This window comes from Eretmochelys imbricata, chromosome 8, assembly GCF_965152235.1.
Source record: "Eretmochelys imbricata isolate rEreImb1 chromosome 8, rEreImb1.hap1, whole genome shotgun sequence".
In the NCBI taxonomy this organism is placed as follows: Eukaryota; Metazoa; Chordata; order Testudines; family Cheloniidae; genus Eretmochelys; species Eretmochelys imbricata.
Window position 1 is genome coordinate 66345624 of NC_135579.1, and position 22627 is coordinate 66368250.

General features: G+C 41.0%; 1 protein-coding gene across 5 annotated transcripts in view; it reads left to right on the top strand.

Annotated features, from left to right (window-relative positions):
* Positions 1-22627, top strand: part of CAMSAP2 (calmodulin regulated spectrin associated protein family member 2) — a 171928-nt gene that overhangs the window by 128674 nt on the left and 20627 nt on the right. For all 5 annotated transcript variants that reach the window (XM_077824526.1, XM_077824522.1, XM_077824523.1 and 2 more), the window contains 2 exons: positions 9859-9952; positions 11082-11175. In XM_077824526.1, the coding sequence (XP_077680652.1) occupies positions 9859-9952; positions 11082-11175 (188 nt within the window). The remainder of the gene's footprint in view (positions 1-9858; positions 9953-11081; positions 11176-22627) is intronic.

Sequence of the window (22627 nt, forward strand, 5' to 3'; positions counted from 1 at the left end):
GGGGTTGGAGCAGTCAGGGAGCAGGGGGGTTGGATAGGGGGTGGGAGTCCCGGGGGGGCCTGTCATGGAACGGGGGGTCCCAGGATGGGGCAGTTAGGAGACAAGGAGCAGGGGGATTGGATGGGTGGAGGGTTCTGAGGTAGGCAGTCAGGGGTGGGAAGTGGTAGGGGTGTATAGAGGACGGGGGCCAGGCTGTTTGGGGAGGTACAGCCTTCCCTACCTGGCCCTTTATACAGTTTTGTAACCCCAATGTGGCCCTCGGGCCAAAAAGTTTGCCCACCCCTGATCTAAGTGGTATATTGGGCCTAACATTGTAGTCCAAGCCCACAGTCCATAATTAAAAATGTAATTTGGCCTTCTCCACAGAATGTTTGAAATACCTCAACTCTCACCCCTTTCACTCTGTTTTCGAATCTCTCTGTTGTATGATCATATTAACTATCTACTTGAATTTGAGGCTGCTCGTTAATATGTATTTTTACATGAATAGCTTTTGAAAGACTGATTATGTTTGCATCTGGCTACTTTCCCTCCGGAACACAAGTTGATTGAAGCTTGGTTATAAAAGAAATGTGCATTTTAAAATTATGTTATGCTATTAATTAAACTTTAATTTTTAAATATGTAATTCCAAAATTAATAAATATTAAGACATCCAAGATTCTCTATAAACATTAAGATTAGTCAAACTATTTCTGGGCAATATGTGAAATTTACTGACATGTAATGCCTTAAGTATATGGATTCTTTAAAATTAATCTTAATCCTAAAACTGTGTGTGGGAAATAAAGAGATTCTAAAGGAAACATAAAGGATTGTTTATGTAAATTTTGCTGAACCATAAAAACCACCGTTACATTATTTGCCTTTTATACAGAAGCAGGAAATGCAATTAGTAGATTTTTGTATAGAAACTTGTATTCATTTACGCTGACTACTATATCTGAACAGTAGGATTATTTCATTGTACTCTATCAAAAGTTAAAAATAAACTAATTTTTATATCATCAAGTTAATTAATAGCCTTTAGGTAGGCATGAAATGTCAAGAAGGGAAAAGAAGTAACTAAGGCCAGAATCGTTTAGAAAATGAGAGAGTAGAGCTATCAACCCAAATGTTTACAGCTGCAAGTCTACCATCTAGTGTTAAGTAATTTTTGAACCAGTCTGAAATGTGTTCAGAGCACAGTTATGAATCATCATTAAGATGATGTCATGCTTCTGCACTAACTGTAGATTAGCATGCAGATGATAAATCAAAAAGTAGCCAAAAGCTTGGTTGTGGGAGTAATGCTCTCAGCAGTGAGGCAAGAGCATGAGTGACAACCTCAGGGCAGGTTTAAGAGTAGCAAACGTGTTAGTCTGTATCCGCAAAAAGAAAAGGAAGACTTGTGGCACCTTAGAGACTAACAAATTTATTTGAGCATAAGCTTTCGTGAGCTACAGCTCACTTCATCGGATGCATTCAGTGGAAAATACAGTGGCGAGATTTGTATAACAAATTTATTTGAGCATAAGCTTTCGTGAGCTACAGCTCACCTCAGGGCAGACTGTTAGAAACAAGGGTACAAATCCCTGATTGGTTGTGAGTTCTAAACTTAGATTTCGTCAACCAACTGCATCAAGTGCAAATTCCTCAGGCACTATAACAGCCTTCACACAGAGTCAAAGACAGCCCCCTTGGGTACTCGGGTGTGTCTTGCCACCCACGTGAGCTTATCTCTGTGATAGATGGTCCCTTACATCAAGAATCACACCAATATTCAGATTACTTCTGATCCCAAAGGGCCAATCACCCCAGGTCAATTGCACTTTAGGTCTCACACCAAAGCCACTGCTTGTAGCCAATCCTATAGTAAACTATATGAAGACTTATTACATAGGAAAAGAAATAGAGAGTTAATTACAAGATTAAAGCAAGCAGACAGAGCAAACAAATGACTTAGGCCATGTCTACTCTACTAAATTATGTCGACCTAACTTACATTGGCATACAGCCACCACAGTTATTAAAGTGTTTGTGTGTGTGCACATTTGGCTCCTTGTGTCGGTGGTGCGTGTTCTCACCAGGAGCGCTTGTATCGATTTGTATTGTCACTGTGGAGGATTGGGGGATTGCTCCTGGAGGCCAGTAACAGTTGATGTAAGCAATGCAGTGTCCACTAGGGTTGCCAACTGTCTAATCGCAGAAACCCAAACATCCTTGCCCTGCCCTTCCCTGCCCCCTCCCCTGTCCCCTCCATCCCCCCTCCCTCTGTCGCTCGCTCTCCCCCACCCTCACTCACTCGCTCATTTTCACAGGGCAGGGGGTGGGACTGCGGCCTTTGGGCTGAGGAGTTTGGGGTGAGGGAGGGGACTCTGGGCTGAGCCTGGGTCTGGGGGTTGGGATGTAGGAGGGGGTGTGGGCTCTGGGAGAGAGTTTGCGTGTGGGCAGCAGCTCAGGACTGGGGCCGGGGATTGGGGTGCGGGAGGGGGCTGAGGGTGCGGGCTCTGAGAGGGAGTTCGGGTGAGGGAGGAGAATAGGGTAGGGAGTTGGGATGTGGGAGGGGGTAAGGGGTGCAAGCTCTGGCAGGGCCACTCTTACCTCGGGTGGCTCTCAGAAGCGATCGGCATGTCCGGCTCCTAGGCTCAGGGACGGCCAGATGGCTCTGTGCACTGCCCCTGCCTTCAGGCACCACCTATGCAGCTTTAATTGGCCGCGGTTCCTGGCCAATGGGAGCTGCAAAGTCGGTACACAGGGCAGGGGCAGTGCGTGGAGACCCCAGGCTGCCCCTGCGCCTAGGAGCTGGATATGCCAGTCGCTTCCAGGAGCTGCGCAGAGCCAGGACAGGTAGGGAGCCTGCTGTAGCCCCACTGTGCCACCAACCAGACTTTTAGCGGCCTATTAAAATTTCCCAGATTGGTTTCAGCAGCTACCAGGAGATCGATTCCAGTTCCAGGAGAGTCATGGCCAATCTGGGAGGGCTGGCAACCTTAGTGTGCACACAGACACTCTGTCGACTTAATTATGTCAACTGTGACTCTACGCTGCTCAGGGAGATGGTGTTACTAAATCAGCATCGAGAGGCACTTATTTTGGTGGGAGCCAAATTTAAGTGAAGACGCTTCCACAGTTCGGACATCTAACCAAATAGTGTAGATGAGGCTTTAGTCTTGGGTTTCAAAAGGTAATATAGGTTTCTATAAATCAGCAAGCTCTATTTGGCCTTTAGGGTTAACACAGGCTTAGCAGCTGAGGATATCTTGCTTGTGCCTAGCAAAATCTTGGCCCTGTCCTCCACCTCTCTTCCCCACCGAGAGTCCAAGCAGCATAGAGATACCTAGTTGCTTTGGTTCAGGTTTTTTCCCCCTCCTGCCATGTGTTCTGAGCTACAAACTCAGCTTATGGGAGGAATCTATTTGCATCACTCATTTTCCTGGAGAAGAGAGCAGAACATGAAGAGTCTTGAGTCCTTTTGTTGACGATTCCTCAGTGCAGATGGCTGGAGTTCCCAGTTGTAAGATTCACCCATAGCTAAGGCCCTACCAAATTCTTGGCCAATAAAAATACATCACGGACCTGTGAAATCTGGTCTTTTGTGTGCTCTTACTCTATACTATACAGATTTCACAGTGGAGACCAGCATTTCTCAAATTGGGGACCCTGACCCAAAAGGGAGTTGCGGGGGAGTAGAGGTGGGGGGGTCACAAGGTTATTTTAGGGGGGCCGCGGTATTGCCACCCTTACTTCTGCACTGCCTTCAGATCTGGGCAGCTGGAGACCAGCGGCTGGTGGCTGGGCACCTGGCTTTGAATGTGGTGCCCCACCAGCAGTAGCACAGAAGTAAGGGTGGCAATTCCATACCATGCCATCCTTGCTTCTGCTGGCAGCGGCTCTGCCCTCAGAACTGGGCTCCTGGCCAGCAGCCGCCACTCTCCAGCTGCTCAACTCTAAAGGCAGTGCCGCTGCCAGCAGCCATGCAGAAGTAAGGGTAGCAGTACTGCAACCCCCCCTACAACAGAAAATATTTACAGACATATAACATTTGAGTTCTTCACAATATGTTCATACAATATTTCAGTATATAAAAATGTAAGTACTTAACTTATAAGGCTCTTCCAAATGAGGGCAAAACTATCACTAGGAAAATAACTGACATTTTAATTTACCGTAAAAATGTGTATCTGCAAGGTAGGAGTTGGGGTTTTATCCCTGGTGCAGAAATTATCCAAGTAAGAAAATCATATTTATTTTGAAACTTTAGGTCTGATTTTTCCTCTAGTGTGTGTTAGAGTCCAAAAGATACCTTACACTAACCCAGAATTGCTGAACAGAACACTTTTCTTCACTGGAAAAGATTTCAGTATAATTTTTCCTTCATTTAATTATCATGCTGAATGGAAAGACAGGGCTTTTTTCTAATAATATTTGTAGTTTGTATTACATAACTATGACAACATCTGGTTCAGCTGTTGGCCACTGAACCTTTTTATTCTGTGGTGAAGTGTGTGAACAGCTTTCAGTTTAAGCACTTGTGATCAGCTCCCAAATCTGAGCATTGGGTTTTCCTAACCCGGGTTGTGAGCAGCCACTAGTTACTCTGTTCTTACTATTAATAGTTGCACTTGTGTTTGTTGCTAGGACTTCTGGATAGATCCAGTGGTTTTTAGTGCTTCAATAAGGTGAGCCATTGTATAATTTATTCCCAGTAAACAATGGAATAACTTGTCTGCCCTTCTGCACTCATTGGGGGAATTGTGGGATACATCAGAGGACTGTCAACATTCAAATGATTTAGCCTGCATCCCCACCACAAAGTGTGCAGGTTACTAGTTTGAATGAAAGCAGCACTTGGGCGTTAGCCTATAGCCCCAGATAAAATGGCTAGCCTGGATTAAAATCACCCCAAACTCAGGACAGAGGTTTTTATGTGTGGGTGGGAGCCAAATTAGAGACAACACCCAAATAAGAGCCCAAGTTAATTCTGCAGTGAAGATATATCCTGAAACAACTTTAAAGAGTTTGAATGTACCATTAAGTTAACATGTCTTTCTCCATATGGTTTGAATGATGTGTCAACTTTCAACTGCAGTTATTAAACTGTATCTGGGAGAGTATGAGGATGCTGCTTATTTTTATGTTAATAAGCACCGGAAGTCATATTTTGTCCCAGGTGCTGGAAGATAAGGCAGCAGCTATAATTCCATATTTTCCTGATGTAGTTCTATACTAACAGACTGCCTTCACTTTTGTTAATATGCTGTACAAAAAACTGACTGTTTATTAAGCATGATTTGTCATCAGACTGTCTTAATACCGGGAACTCTCAGAGAAGAATCTCAAATATCAATATGTGCATTCTTCTACATGCCACACCAGATCACTTGTGATGTTCTCCTTCTCATTCACTTTACCACAACCCAATATAAAGAAGCCATGGGGTCACCGCATGAGATTTTCACATTGATCCCCAAAACCATGAAGCCAAGGGTATTCAAAATTGAAAAATCAAGCTACCAGTCTTTTTAAAGTCAACTGCCAGGTGGAGAAATAGGCTGTCCCATATGCTGTTAGATGATTTTGTATTTGAATTGTTTTCTTTAAGATATTCTCATGTTATTTGAACGTTTGCAGTCATTGTGTAGTGTGAGCACATTTCTTTGTGAATTAAAATGATATACTATTTAGACTTCTGTCCTAATTGACTGTTTTTTTTTCTGATTCCCCCTCCCTCCCCACAATTTAACTAATAAATTTTTCAATGAGACAAGAATCATGGCTTCCTCAGAATATGATATCTTAAAGGCTATATAAAATTAGCAACTTGCTAGTGAAATGGTGATACAAGGATGTGAGTCATACTATGGGGCATCATTTTTAATTTGGGTCCCTAATTTGCATGCATAAATCCAAGTATTGTGTGCTCAAGTGAGCTGTTAGACATCAGAGTTTGAATGCAGTGTAGTGGTAGCCATGTCGGTCCCAGGATATTAGAAAGACAAGGTGGGCAAGGTAATATCTTTTATTGGACCAACTTCTGTTGGTGAGAGAGACAAGCTTTCGAGCCACACAGAGCTCTTCTTCAAGGCTGAAGAAGACTGAAGTCTCAAAGAGCTATCAGGGGCTCGAAAGCTTGTCTCTTTCACCGACAGAAGTTGGTCCAACCAAAAATATAACCTCGCCCACCTTGTCTCTCCATAGTTAAATACACAGTCAAATAACAAGGACACTCTATGTCTAAATTTGAATTCAACATTCCTCCTGAGGTTGTCCATTCCTTGACAAAAAGCCCTGCATTTTGGATGTCTTTATTAATGAATACAGGGTAGACTACAGATTCTTTCTTTTAAGCTGAGTATTTGCTTAAAGATCAAAATATACTCACTCAGATGTTTATGAATACTTTCATATCAGACTATGATCAATACACAAATCCTTTGTTTCATTAGCATTGCTTTAAAATTTTGTTGTATTAATTTCAAGACAAATAACCAAACTGTTCTTGTTTGAATAATGAAAATATCCTCAATCTTTTGAACAGTGTTTGCAATTACTTCAATGGCTTTAAGGGATAAACATTTTCAGAGGTGCCTAAGCCCCATTTTCAAATATAATTGAAGCACTTAGGAGCCTGAGTCCCATTGGCTTTCAATGCAATTTAGGCTCCTAAGTGTCTTAAATTTCTTTAGAAAATAGGACCTAGGCACTTTTGAAAATTTTATCCAGGATTTATAGGCTATACATTACCTGTAAAGAACAACATGCTTTTGAACCTATCTTAACCTTTGGTTTACTTACATACAAACAGCCAGCCATGGTAAAAGTACTGTCCGTGGAATGTGGTAGTTCTACAAAAGACACAGTAGAAATAGTTACTCATAGTGTCTGATACTACAGTTATATTCCCAAAAGTACAATTTATTGTAGTGGAACTCGCACTGTGGTCTGTAAAATGTTTCTGTCAAGGGCTTGGGAATCAGCAGAGTAGGCTTATGTGCCTGACTCGGAAAGTTGGAGTGGTAGCAAAAATGCAAGGATAAAACTCAAATGAAAAGTTTTCTAGAGAATTGAGGATTTGAGGCCAAAGAAGGGGCACTTGGTGCTATTAATAATAATAAATTAAAATACCCCTGGCACTGAACTCCCATTGACTCCAGTGGTGCTGGTTTGAGCATTTGGGCACACAACTCCTTTTAGCTATAATAGTTAAAAATAATAATCCAGTGTCATGTCTGAAAGTTATCAACCAAGAATATAGTGCTCCTCTTTATCTTCACTCTGCAGCAGGTATTAACCAAAAAAACGCAAAAAAAGTCCCAAAGAAGAAATTAGGTACACTATCATGTGATGTACTAGCAGGGTTGCAACCAGTGTGCTGTGATGCTTCTCAGAAATTAATAACCAGAAGAACATAAGAATAATCATCCCAAATTACAGATTCACAGAGCACCCAAATACTAAGATGATGGCTTCGCTTTTCCCTACACTGACATCTTGTGGTCAGTTTGTATGATGACAGATATATATGTATATATGAGGCATGGATTAATTGCTTGTGAAAAAAGAAAAGCAATGCATGAATTGACATTTGCCAAGTCTTTTTGCAAAGCATGCTCTATAAATCTATTTGTACAAATTATCTGAAAGTTGCCTGTAGATAAAACAATGTAAATGTTTACAAAACAAAACTTTCAAAAATATAATTTTGCTGATTTACACCCAAAGCATCCTTTTAAGCTCTGAAAACTCATTACATGTATGTGGTTTGTGTGTGAAGTGGCTTTATGTCTATGGTAAAATGTTGATCTCATTAATAGATGTACCACTTTTATTATTTCTATAATACAGTGAGTGGTCCTGCTGCTTTTTAGTTTCATTTGTAAAATTATAATAAACAATCCTACCACTGCAATTAAAAGGAAAACATGGAATTTTTAACTATTTTTAAATTATTTTCTCTATAATCTTAGTTCTGGCATTTCCTAACTTTTGAGTGTTTGACTTCACAACCTTAATTTCTTTTAACATAGAGGTGTGTCTGTGTGATTTCCTAGCTTTTCAACAAAGCAAACTGAAAACATATTCCATCAGGTGTCAGGTGGGTCATCAGGTTGGAACCTTTAGATTCACTGCACAGACATCTGCCACGAATGGAATAGCTTACAGCAATAGTGGGTTGTCATAATCTGTGTAGAGCGGCATTGTGGAGTGGGGAAGATAAGATACTTTGCCAGTGTGTTTCACAATTTGCTGGTAGCAAAGGAATGGTCAGACTCAGAAATCATGGATTCCATTCCAGACGCTGGAGGAGACACTTCTGCTTGTTCCCTCTCCCCTTGCCAAGCTTGACTGCCCTCCACCCGCAATTCCATGAGCTTTTTGTCTAGGTATTCCCAGTTTCATTTCTCCTCTCCCCAGCTCTTTGTCCCCAGTCTCCTTGTCTGTCAGTCCTAGTTTGCCCCCATCCCAGCTCCTTGTCCAGTCTGTTTCTCTTTGCCTGCCTGCCTGCCCAATTCCCTGTCCAAACTGGCTCCCAGTCTCCCGCCCTGGGCTCCTCATCCAGTCGTCTTTCCCCCAGCTCTTTGTCCCAATCTCTTTCTCCAGTCAGTCCCAATTGTCCCCCTCCCTGTCCACTTCCTCTTCCTTTTGCCCCACTGGTTCCCAGCCTTTCCCACCAGCTACTCATCCAATCTCAATCTGAAGTGAGCTGTAGCTCATGAAAGTTTATGCTCTAATAAATTTGTTAGTCTCTAAGGTGCCACAAGTACTCCTTTTCTCTTTATGGATACAGACTAACACGGCTGCTACTCTGAAACCACTCATCTCTGGCTCCCAGAACCTCCACCCCCATTTCCCTCCTGGGTTCCCAGTCTCCCCTGAGATCAGACTACATTATGTAATGGTGATTTCTAGACTTGAAATCTATGAATCTGCTGCCCCTCCATTTCCCAGTCCCAGTTTCAATCCAACTGTCTTGCAATCCCAGTCTCCTTCCCTAGCCAGTCCCAGTCTCTCCACCACACCAGCCATGTGTCCTTCCTTGTCCCTCCACTGCTCTCTCCAGTGTGGCTCTTGTCCCTTCCATATTCGATTCAGGCAGTTTCCTCTTCCATGCTCCAGCAAGGGGCGGGGGAGGGGGGGGACATTGAGAGCACAAAATCGACAAGCTCTTTGCTCAATGTTCCAGTGCCCAGTTGAAGCACATACTTGCAGCAGGCCCAATCTGCAGTTGCAGGGAATATTCTGCTCATCCCTGAACTGCAGCATTCCCCAGTGTAGATGGAATCTTCAGAGCTTTTAGCTGCAACACTCTAGCAAGTCTCTAATGAGCGTATGCTAACTGATTTTTCAAGAAGCCTGTAACTTCGCCACAGTTGAGTGGAATTCCAAGGAGAAACCAAAAGGCACATCCCTGACACAAAGACCACCACCTGCAAATTTTCAAGTCCTTGCTTCAAGAACGAAAGCGCTAGAGAGGTCTAAGAAAAGGTCACCAGAATTTTTTAACATGGGCAAAACAAAATATTTTTCAATAGTCTCATTCTCAGAAATGTCTGAGAACTGTTTTGGCTAAAACTTTCCAGGAAAATTCAGCCTGAGGAAAATTCAGCATGGAAAAATTCAATCCAGACAGAGTTTGGTAAAGTTATAAGCAGGGTCTTATAATGGGAACTGTCAGGCAACCTTAATAATAGGTTGTGCTGCCAGCCTGTTATACATATATACACCGCTGATCTGACCATCTAAGTAGTTTAACAGATTTGCTAATGAAGACTGGACAAAATACAGAGACCTTTTCTGAATGTTATATGATTATTATATTTAGGATTAAGATTTGTATGGTTTTATCTTTACCTAAATTTCCTTGATTTCTTGTAGAGTAATTATTTGGTGTTCATGGCAGAACTTTTCTGGTGGTTTGAAGTGGTGAAGCCATCATTTGTACAGCCTCGTGTTGTCATTAATCCCCAAGGTAACAAAGTATTTGTTTTTGATTTCATGTTAACCAGTGCTGTACAAGCCCTATAGAGTTCAGGTTTCTATAGTGTAAACAGATTTAATCTACAATTCAGTTCACAGAGCTTGGCTACAGACCAGCCTCTTAGAGAGCTGAAAATTGACTATGTAAACAGGAAACCTTCCTTGTATGAAATTTGAATGTATTTCTCAACAAAGCTGAGAGGCAGATTCCTCTTCCTTCTCATACATCATCAACAGACATGATGATTAAAGTCTTCCCTAGACCAGGAAAATTTGCTTAGCTGTAAATACATTGGTGTAATCTAGATAAGCCTTAAATTCCACTCATTTATAATCTGTGAAAACCCTGTAAACGCAGTGGGATTTTGTAGACATACCTGAGTGCAGAATTTGACCCATATAATATTTTATTGGTGAGAATGAGACACAAAAGTGAAAGTACTCAAAGCAGAGTGGAGAACAGATCAAACAACTACAGGGAGGAATGACAAAACTCTGCACCTGCATAGCAAAAATCATTTCAGGCACAATCTTTCTTCAGCAATTTTTCAGATTGATAAATCTGCCTCTCAGGCAGACCTTTTAGAGACTGTGGAGGCAAGGCAAGAATTATGTGCTATAGTACCATGGTCTCAGCACTGGCACCTGGGATCACAGTTCTGTTGTGTAGGCTTTTACTGCCTTAATATTTTTATGCATATATTGTATAATAAACAAAACATCTGGAAAAAATAATTTTAAATGGTGCTAACTAAGTTATGATGTAGCCCAAATATTTCAAAATGAAAAACTTGCAAAAATCATTTTTTTCCTCTTGAAATTTTCCTCAGAAAACAAAATACTTGGTGGCTTTTTCAGTTTTTTGATTTATCAGCATTTCTTTGTGCCTCCTATTCTTCCTCTTTCCCTTTTCAGTGGCAAAATGGGGAAAAGGGGAGAGAAGAGGGGCTAAGAAAAAAAAAAGAACACTTTTCATTTAAAAAATTGAAAAAATTAAAACTTACTTGTGTAAGCTTATGGAATAAAAATTACTTCAGAATATTTCAGCCAGCTTTGTTGATAAGGTTTTGAACGGCATGATAAACTAAAATAATGTGGAGGTTTTGTCTTCTATTTTGCAGCTGAACCTGTGAAAGATGCATCTTCTGTTCCTATTTTGAATGCTAATAGAAGAAACTATATGGATAGTTCACGTGGTTCTGACTTTATAACCAGGTAATATCAGTTTCTTTTGTACCGTTTTATATTTCTCTCCCTTCCACTCAAATCAAGCACAAATATTTGATTATTTTCTGATGTCCTTTCTTGAAATGTCCAGAGGGTCTATTACCAAATAATAGGTGAAGCCAAATTTCTTATAGATGATTCTGTAAACATAAAGCAAAAGACTGCTAGCAACTATTACAGAATTTTCTGAACCTGGTCCCACTGATTCCTTTTCATTCTGTGTAAGAATACATATGAAAAGATTGAGAAACCTTGTTAAATTCTGAAAATAAATTTAGTTATGAAAGTGCAGACCAATAGTTCTGACTAGAACCAGAATTGCTTGTAATATGGAAGCCTGCCCCACATAGCTCTGAGTGGGTGCCTCATCAATGAGATTCATTATCTGCATTTCCGGTTCTGGGCTTCACTTTTTCATAATTTCTCAGTCCTGCAAGTCATGAAGGTACTCAACTCTCATTTAAGTCAGCGGGAACTGAATCTACTTAGCACCTCATAGGATTGGGCCCATTCAGAGAGTTTGCAATTCATCATCTTCTGTACAGTGAAGACCAGAATGGAAATAATAAACTCTGATTTGCTTGTGATCTACAATATAGAGGATTTGAACTCTGTCACCAGTGCGCTAACATACTGTACCACAAGGAACCCTTGAATCTGGAGATTCAACATGCAAACCAGTCAGTGTGTTCAACTCCAGCAGCCCCAAAACTTGAATGTATGTTATCAGGCTTCACAGCTTGTCCCAGTAAGATGCTATGTAAAATAACCAATTGTTTTTGTTGCTTTTTAGTGTTCTTGCAATATTTGCACTTAAAATAGTTACTTAGGCTATGTCTACACTACCGCTGTAAGTCGACCTATGCTACACAACTTCAGCTATGTGAATACCACAGCTGGAGTCGACGTACTTCAGGTCGAGTTACCTACCACTGGGTCTACATCGTGGTGAGTCAACAGGAGTAAATCTCCCGTCGACTTACCGTACTCTTCTCATCAGGGGTAGAGTACAGGGGTCGACTGGAGAGCAATCTGCAGTCGATTTGGTGGGTCTTTACTAGACCCACTAAGTCGACTGCTGTTGGATCAGTCTCAGAGCATCGATCCCCGCTGTAGTGTAGACTTGCCCTTAGAACTAGCCATTCAAAGAAGAGGAATGAATGCTTCAATGGAAGAGCCTCTTGAAGTACTAGAGATCACATTCTTGGAGATGGAAAAAGGATAAAGCCTTTTCCTTGTCATACTGGTAGTGCACCTATATATTGGTGTGATGGGTGCCTTTAGAAAACCATTTATAATGCTACTTCTGGTGGTAACAGGTAGATTAATTATAGCAGAAGGGAATTTAGACAGACTAACACACAGAAATTATGATGACTGAAGAAATAGGGAGAAAATCTCAGGCATGACTTTTTCTGCCTGGCAGCCATTGTTGAACTATGTTAAACTTTGTTCAGCATATATGAGGCCAAGAAAACAGCTTGTTTTCCTGAAATCCAAAGTGGTTATTTCTAAACATTATAAAGAAAGTGAAGTGAAAGGAAAAATACAGAAAAGACCAAATGCTGGTCTCACAGTGGCACATCTTTATACTAGCTGTTAGAGTCATGAATTCTTAACTGAGGCAAAATCAAAATGTGGCATAATTTATTATGAGGAAATCCTAACATTGTGAAAGAGTGGGAGTCCAGAGTAGTGTGTTCACTAAATATGTTTTGCTTTTGTTGATATTAAAAATAGGGCTGTCAATTAATTGCAGTTAACTCACACGATTAACTCAAAAAAATTAATCGTGATTTTAAAAATTAATCACGATTAATCACACTTATAACAATAGAATACCTATTTAAATTTATTAAATATTTTGATGTTTTTCTACATTTTCAATATTGATTTCAATTACAACACAGAATACAAAGTGCACAGTGCTCACTTTATATTATTATTTTTTATTACAAATATATGCACTGTAAAAATGATAAACAAAAGAAATAGTTTTTTTCAGTTCACTCCATAGAAGTACTGAAGTGCAATCTCTTTATCGTGAAAGTGTAACTTACAAACGCAGATTTTTTTTTGGTTACATAACTGCACTCAAAAACATAACAGTGTAAAACTTTAGAGCCTACACGCCCGCTCAATCCTAAGTCTTATTCTGCCAATTGCTAAAACAAACAAGTTTGTTTACATTGACGGGAGAATGCTTCTTATTTACAACGTCACCTGAAAGTGAGAACAGGTGTTTGCATGGCACTTTTGTAGCCGGCGTTACAAGGTATTTACATGCCAGATATGCTAACCATTCATATGCCCCTTCCAGCTTCGGCCACCATTCCAGAGGACATGCTTCCATGTTGATGATGCTCATTAAAAAAAAATGCATCAATTAAATTTGTAACTGTACTCCTTCAGGGAAGAATTGTATGTCTCCTGCTCTGTTTTACCCGCATTCTGCATATTTTCATGTTATTGCAGTCTTGGATGATGACCCAGCACATGTTCGTTTTAAGAACATTTTCACAGCAGATTTGACAAAACGCAAAGAAGGTACTGATGTGAGATTTCTAAAAATAGCTACAGTACTCGACCCAAGGTTTAAGAATCTGAAGTGCCTTCCAAAATCTGAGAGGGAAGATGTGTGGAGCATGCTTTTAGAAGTCTTAAAAGAGCAGCATTCTAATGTGGAAACTACACAACTCAAACCACCAAAAAAGAAAATCAACCTTCTGCTGGTGGCATCTGACTCAGATGATGAAAATGAACATCTATCAGTTCGCACTGCTTTGCATCATTATCAAGCAGAACCCATCATCAGCATGGAAGCATGTCCTCTGTAATGGTGGTTGAAGCATGAAGGGAAATATGGATCTTTAGCGCATCTGACATGTAAATATCTTGCAATGCCAACCATGTGAATGCCTGTTCTCACTTTCAGGTGATATTGTAAACAAGAAGCAGACAGCATTATCTCCTGCAAATTGTAACCAACCCTGTTTGTCTGAATGATTGGTTGACCAGAAAGTAGGACTGAGTGGACTTGTAGGCTCTAAAATTTTACATTGTTTTATTTTTTAATGCAGTTGGGCTTTTTGTACATAATTCTACATTTGTAAGTTCAACTTTCATGATATAGAGATTGCAGTACAATACTTGTACGAGGTGAATTGAAAAATACAATTTTTTTGTTTTTTACAGTGCAAATATTTGTAATCAAAAATATATATAAAGTGAGCACTGTACACTTTGTATTCTGTGTTGTAATTGAAATTAATATATTTGAAAATGTAGTAAAATCCAAAAATATATAAAATAAATGGTATTCTATTGTTTAACAGCATGATTAATCATGATTAATTTTTTTAATCGCTTGACAGCCCTAATTAAAAACTTTAAATTCATTTTGACTTTAGTCTCCCAGTTAAGTTGCGTTACAGTTGTGGAGTCAGTGTATGTCTTCTTTTCATTTTGTTCTGTTGCTCACAGTACAGTAGAGATTGTGGAGAAGTTTACCTTATCTCTGCTTAATCTTTTGTTTGATGGAGCCAGAGAAGGCCTTCAGTTGACCAGAAGTGGAACATGTGTTGTATGACTGTCACATTTCAATATGGGCAATAGGTTTATTGATTATGACTTTGGGGCACAGAAGGAAGATAAAATTAGCATTGTAATTGGCTATTTGTCATATTATTTTTATTTAGCTAACCTGGTTAATCATGCTCAGTCTCTTCTGAGTGATAGAATAGAGAAACCTGTTGTTGTAGCAACCAGGCAAGGTACCAACAAACTTCAACAGGACTTTATTTTTAAAGTGGATACCTCTTTACCAAGCTGCTGCTGGACCCTCGGTAGCTCTCACTCAGCCTCCTCTACTCCTCTCCCCTCTTTTCTGTTTCCTGTCCTTTCAGACACCCAACAGCCAGTGCTCCCAGTTCTAACAATTACAAGCAGCATCTAAATACCACATTCCCTCCTCTCTTAAGAAACTCTCCCAATTAAAATAAACATTGTTGTTCTAACCACACGAACCAATACGAAACAAGACACTATACTGTTGGAAGAAATATTACACTGAAAACACTGTAGATACTACATAACATAGTCTCTAGTCCAGACAGGTGGTCATCTGGGTCTGACAGGCCATCTCTCAAGCCCAGGTTCCACTACAAATGTCTTGGTGTGTTGATACTACAGTGAAGTCATCTAATGCAGACTGGGTGTTGGCATAATCTCCTCTTGGTGCATAGGCAGATGCAAGATAAGAAGCATTCCATACCTGCCCATCAGAAAGTCGATAGGTGTAAGGTCCCTTCTTCTCTATCATTTTAAGAGGAGCTGTGAATTTATGGTCCCCTTTGCATAAAATTCCAGGTTTTCGTATTCTAACAAAGGAACCACACTCAAACTTTGGTTCCTTAGCACCCCGCCGCTTGTCTGTGAAAGCCTTATACTTTGCTTGGTTCTGTTCAACTGTTTTTTTCACATCATCCTCGGTTGGGGCATCAGGTCGTGCCTTTAACAATCCAGCAATGTTCAGTTTAGTATTCATCTGTTTCCCATGCAGTAACTCTGCGGGTGATCTTTGCGTTGTGGCATGTCGTGTAACCTGGTATGCTTGCAAGAAATCAGTTGTGAAGGGTATCCACAATTGCCCTTCCAGTTCAGCCGTTTGCAAACTCTCTTTCAAACTTCTGTTAAACCGTTCGATTTCCCCATTGGCTTGAGGGTAATATAGGGATGATCTTCTGTGTAAAATGTTTCTCTCTGCTAGAAAAGTTTCAAAATCCAGGGAAGTAAATTGTCCACCATTATCTGAAACCAGTTCTTTGGGGTTACCTTCCCTGCTAAAAACTGAAGAGATGAACTTAATTACTGTAGCAGAAGAGATTTGCGATGTAAACACTACCTCAGGCCATTTACTGAAATAGTCTATTAAAGTGATGGCATAACGGCAGTCACTTGGAGCAGTATCAAAGGATCCTACAATGTCAATCACCACTTTTTCCCATGAAGATTCAGGAAGAGGAACAGGCTGTAATGGAGGGGTACATGTCACTGCTGTTTTATCATGCATTTGGCAAGTGACACAGGACTTTATGAGTGCTTCAGTTTCAGAGTCCATCCCTGGCCACCAGTACAGATCCCGTAGTCGTTGTTTGGTTCTGACAATTCCTTGATGAGTATCGTGTGCCAGGTGTATGAGTTTTGACTGTAATTCTTCTGGCACAAGTAGCCAGTGTGTACCTCATAGCACACAGCCATCAAGCAAAGAAAGTTCATCCCGAACTCTAAAATAAGGCAGCAAAACTGGGTCAAGGTTTTTAGGGTTACTGGGCCGTCTCTTTGTCAGAAATTCCCGTAGTTTTTGTTGATTTGGACGCACTGAACAAGCAGCTTGAAATTATTCTTTTGTAACTGTAGTAAGAGTGCTTGTAATAAGCGCAACTACTGCATCCTCATCCTCCAGTGGACCATCTGGTGACGGCAAAGGAAGGCGAGAAAGGCAATCAGCTACCACATTTTGGTTTCCTGGCTTATATTCCAGTTCATAATTGACAGAGAGTAGTCTTGCAGACCATCTAGCAATATGATATCGTGCTCTTCCCAGTCCTTTCATGGTGAGCAACGTCGTCAAAGGACTGTGGTCTGTGCGCAACTTGAACATGCAGCCCCACTGGTAAGTTCTCCATTTTTCAGTCGCCCAGACACAAGCAAGTGCTTCTTTTTCAACTGTAGAATATTTTCTCTCAGCATTACTTAGTGTCCTTGAAGCAAATGCAACAGTCCTATCTGTGTTGCCCTCATGAAGTTGTGTGAGGAAAGCCCCAAGTCCATAATCAGAAGCATCAGTAGTTACAATTGTGGGCAATGCAGGACTGAATAGTGCAAGTACTGGACTATGTACAATCAAGTCTTTCACCGTTTCGAAACTAGCTTGTGCATCCATTGTCCACATTAAGGGTGAACTTCTCCATAGTAATTCTCGTAGCGGTTCAATGACAGAAGCATAATTGGGAATGAATTTTGCATACCAGGAGGTAAGACCCAAGAAAGAACGTAAGGTTTGCAAATCTGTTGGAGGAGGAGCATTTGAAATTGCCAGGATATGATCTGGATCAGGTTTTAGTCCAGCCTGTGAAATTGTATGCCCCAGAAAGGAAAATTCAATTTGTCTATTGAGCTTGAGTCCTGCTTTGTTGATGCAGTTTAGTACAGACTGCAGGTTATTGTCATGCTCCTCAGAATTATTTCCAAACACAATAATATCATCCAGATAGCACTGAACTCCATGTTGATTCTTCAGAATCAATTACATCATTTTTTGGAAGGCACTTGGGGCAGATGTGAGACGGTATGGAACACGTTTAAAATGAAATAGTCCCTCATGTGTAATAAATGCTGTGAGGTCTCTGCTATCTTCATGCAACATAACCTGGTAGTATGCAGTCTGCAAATCAAGAGTAGAAAGCATCTTTTCTCCATAGAGGTCTGCAAATACTTCTATGTGAGGAAGAGGATGGCTGTCAATCACAATAGCTTTATTTGGCTCCCTTAAGTCTACACAAAGGCGAATGCCTCCACCCTTCTTCTGCGTCACTACTATAGGTGAAACCTATTCCGAGGAGTCAATCTCTTCAATAATGTCCTTTTGAACAAGTTTTCTAAGTTCCTCTGAAGCAACTTCCCTGACTGAAAATGGTAAGCATCGTAACTTCTGTCGTACAGGCATCACATTATTCTGCATTTTAACTTTATGCAGAAGCCCATAAGCACAGCCAAGTTTCTCCTCAACCTGGTGCTGGGTCCCAGCTGAAACTGGTGTGTGTACCACAAGAGTGCTTTGCTGTGGAAGATCAATTCATCCATTAACTCCCCTGAGATTTAAAGCAGCCAATAAATCTTTGCCAAGGATAGGAGTGCCTTTGTGGACAATGTAGAACTCTGCAGTTACACAGCAATCACCAAAAGTAACCATCGTTGGCAGGCAGCCATGTACTTGACTATGGTTTTTCAAATAGCACACCAAGAGAAGTTTGGGTTCAGTAAGAGGCACATCTTTAAAGTAATGCAAATAGATGGAATCAGGTAGTATAGATAATGCTGAGCCAGTGTCCAACATTAGCTGAATAGAGTGTGATTTGCCAGAGGGTATGGCGGAATCATTTATCGTGCACTTTATTTGTTCTGGAATATGTACAGTAGTGATTTTGTCCACGTTCAGCACAGTAACGTCTGGTATTGTAACTGCATGCACTTGTTGATTGAACTGGCTGCTGCAACATACTTTAGCAAAATGCCCAATCTTTTTGCAATAATTGCACTGAGCTACTTTTGCCATTCATCCTGTGTAGCTTACAAGCTGTTGTGGGGATCCACAGCAAAAGCATGCTTTTACTGTATTTTTAATTTTCTGATTCAGTAGTTTTTCATTAGGTTTCCTCTTGTAATCAATCATTTGTCAGCAGTGTGCCCTTGTTGCCAAGAAGGCCAATGGCATTTTGGGATGTATAAGTAGGGGCATAGCGAGCAGATCGAGGGACGTGATCGTCCCCCTCTATTCGACATTGGTGAGGCCTCATCTGGAGTACTGTGTCCAGTTTTGGGCCCCACACTACAAGAAGGATGTGGATAAATTGGAAAGAGTCCAGCGAAGGGCAACAAAAATGATTAGGTGTCTGGCACACATGACTTATGAGGAGAGGCTGAGGGAACTGGGATTGTTTAGTCTGCAGAAGAGAAGAATGAGGGGGGATTTGATAGCTGCTTTCAACTACCTGAGAGGTGGTTCCAGAGAGGATGGTTCTAGACTATTCTCAGTGGTAGAAGAGGACAGGACAAGGAGTAATGGTCTCAAGTTGCAGTGGGGGAGATTTAGGTTGGATACTAGGAAAAACTTTTTCACTAGGAGGGTGGTGAAACACTGGAATGCATTACCTAGGGAGGTGGTAGAATCTCCTTCCTTAGAAGTTTTTAAGGTCAGGCTTGACAAAGCCCTGGCTGGGATGATTTAATTGGGGATTGGTCCTGCTTTTGAGCAGGGGGTTGGACTTGATGACCTCCTGAGGTCCCTTCCAACCCTGATATTCTATGATTCTATGATTTGTCTGCAGTGATAGTGAACTTTTCTGCAAAGGAGTCACAGCCTGGACTATGCCTCCTGTATCCATGCTCATTATTTTGGCTTCAGCTGTAGCTGACTCAATCTGAATAGCAATGGTTATTGCTTTTTCTAGTGTAAGTTGTGGTTCTAGAAGTAAGCGTTCTCTGACACGAAGCATGGTTGTTTTCTCAATGAGCTGGTCTCTAATCATCTCATCTGCCATATTCCCAAAGTCACAAGTTACAATCAGACTCCTCAGGGAAGCGGTATACTGAATTATTGTCTCCCCTGTTTTCTGCTCACACTGGCGAAATCTGTAGCGATTAGCTACTACATTCATTTTTGGCACAAAAATGTTCTTTAACGCAGTGAGTGCAGTCTCATATTTATCATCTGCAAGGGGAAAAGTGTAAAATATACGCTGCCCTTCTGCTCCAAACAGTGGATTAGCAGAGCATGCTTTCTTACTTCAGAAATCTCTGTAGCAGTGATTGCAAGCAGATAAGTCTCAGACATATGGATCCAGGCAGTAAAAACAATTGGAGGCTCACCTGGGCTTTGCAGAAAGGGTACAGGTGGATTCAGAGGCAGAAGATCCACCCTCATCACCAAAATGTTGTAGCAACCAGGCAAGGTACTAACAAACTTCAACAGGACTTTATTTTTAAAGTGGTAACCTCTTTACCAAGTTGCTGCTGGACCCTCGGTAGCTCTCACTCGGCCTCCTCAACTCCTCCCCACTCCTTCCTGTTTCCTGTCCTTTCAGACTCCTTACAGCCAGTGCTCCCAGTTCTAATAATTACAAGCAGCATCTAAACACTACACCTGTCAAGCAGGGAATGATATTTCTTACTACCATTAGGTAGGGCCTGATTCTCCTTTCACACTGATGTAAGTCAGGAGCTATTCCCCTAAAGACAATGGGGCTACACCAGTGTATATCCATTATAAGTGAGATAAGAATTGGAGCCCTGGTCAGGGATGTCCTTTATAAGTTTCATAAAAGACAGCAAATGGCTTCACTTATACTTAAAGTATTGAGCTTTTATGGAGGCAACTGTATTTACCTTATATTTTAAAGAAAATGTTAGCTTAAAACTGAATCAATAGTACAAGAGAAGGAAGTATATAGCTTGTAGTTATAAAAAAACAGAGTTGAAGCCCTTCATAAGGGATTTATCTCCGGTCTGACAGAGTCCTTCAATGACATAAGCACCTTTGTTACACCAAACAGAATTCCCCACATTGGATAAAAAGAGACTCTGTCTGTGTAGATGATTTTGGCTTCCAGAGTGAAGAGGATAGATAGGAAGCTCTAAGACAGACATTTGAATTCCATTTGTAGAAGGCCCCTAGAGATCTCAGATCTTAAAGGGTTCTACTTTTATTACAATCATTAGGACTTCAGAGTTAAGTATTGTCTGTAAGCTGCCCCAATTATATGCTTTGACACATATGCTGAACTTGTAGTAGGATCTGTTTCTTGAGACCTGTTCAGAACTGTAGTACAAACCATCATCAATATTGTATATGGGGTAGCATATTGTACTGGTTCATCATTGCAATAATAGTTTTATTGTCTTTATAAGGATTAAGTATAGTTTTTGTGTTGGAATATTATGAGCCCACTAACTGATTATCTAATTGTAGGGTCTCTTGTTTTTATCATCAAATGCAGTTCTTTGTACAGTCTGGTAATAGTGCACAGCACTTCATGGCAAATAAATAGATGGCATCTACCCAAGGAGTTGGGTTTATAATGCTAGAAAATTAATAGCTCATGCCACTGTCAGGCTTTTCCTGAGTGGATGATGTGATTGGGATTTAAGCAGGTGGATTTTCTTTCTGATGGACAGAATATTTTACAGATCTTTTCCCAATGACATTTTCTTTTAAAATAATATATAGACATTGGAGTATGGAATAGGCATTTTTTAACTGAAATCTAAAATAAGGGTATAAACCTCTATGCCAGTTATCCACTGCTTAGAGAAATCTGCAGAAATAATCAAACAGGAATTTTTATTCAATTTTTGTATGTACCCATGGAAAATGCTTTTTTCATTCATCCATATTTTCCATTAGCTCACAGTAATGTCCTTCTCATGAAGGTTCTTTAGATGCCGGTATACACTACACATTAGGCAAAAATCACATGAGAGCAGCAGATTGTGCCTGGGGTACAGGGTTCTCTTTGTCTTATTGCTAGTCATGTGTTTTTTAATTAAATAATGAAAAAGTAGTTGTAACCTTTATTGTATCGCATTACATTAAAAAGCAAGTTGCAAAAATCTACAGAGGTATTTGTAAAGAGCCTATCACTATAGTGCCTAGGAAATAAGACATTATCAGGGCCGGCTCCAGGCACCGGCTTTGCAAGCAGGTACTTGGGGCGGCATTTAAAATGGGGCGGCAATCCGTGTCCCGCAGCGGCAATTCGGCGGCAGCTCCACCGCTCTTCCTACTGCCGTGGCTTTTGGGCTCCAGCTCTGTTGCTGTTCTGGGCCGGGCGGCAATTTGGCGGCAACTCCACCGCTATTGCGGGGGCGGCAATTCAGCAGTGACTGCTTGGGGCGGCAAAATTGGTAGATTTCAGAGTAACAGCCATGTTAGTCTGTATTCGCAAAAAGAAAAGGAGTACTTGTGGCACCTTAGAGACTAACCAATTTATTTGAGCATGAGCTTTCGTGAGCTACAGCTCACTTCATCGGATGCATACCGTGGAAACTGCAGCAGACATTATATACGCACAGAGATCATGAAACAATACCTCCTCCCACCCCACTGTCCTGGTAATAGCTTATCTAAAGTGATCATCAAGTTGGGCCATTTCCAGCACAAATCCAGGTTTTCTAACGCTCTACCCCCCCACACACAGACTCACTCTCCTGCTGGTAATAGCCCATCCAAAGTGACAACTCTCTTCACAATGTGCATGATAATCAAGGTGGGCCATTTCCTGCACAAATCCAGGTTCTCTCACCCCCTCACCCCCCTCCAAAAACCACACACACAAACTCACTATCCTGCTGGTAATAGCTCATCCAAAGTGACCACTCTCCCTACAATGTGCATGATAATCAAGGTGGGCCATTTCCAGCACAAATCCAGGCTTTCTCACCCCCCCACCCCCATACATACACAAACTCACTCTCCTGCTGGCAATAGCTCATCCAAACTGACCACTCTCCAAGTTTAAATCCAAGTTTAACCAGAACGTCTGGGGGGGGAGGGGTAGGAAAAAACAAGGGGAAATAGGCTACCTTGCATAATGACTTAGCCACTCCCAGTCTCTATTTAAGCCTAAATTAATAGTATCCAATTTGCAAATGAATTCCAATT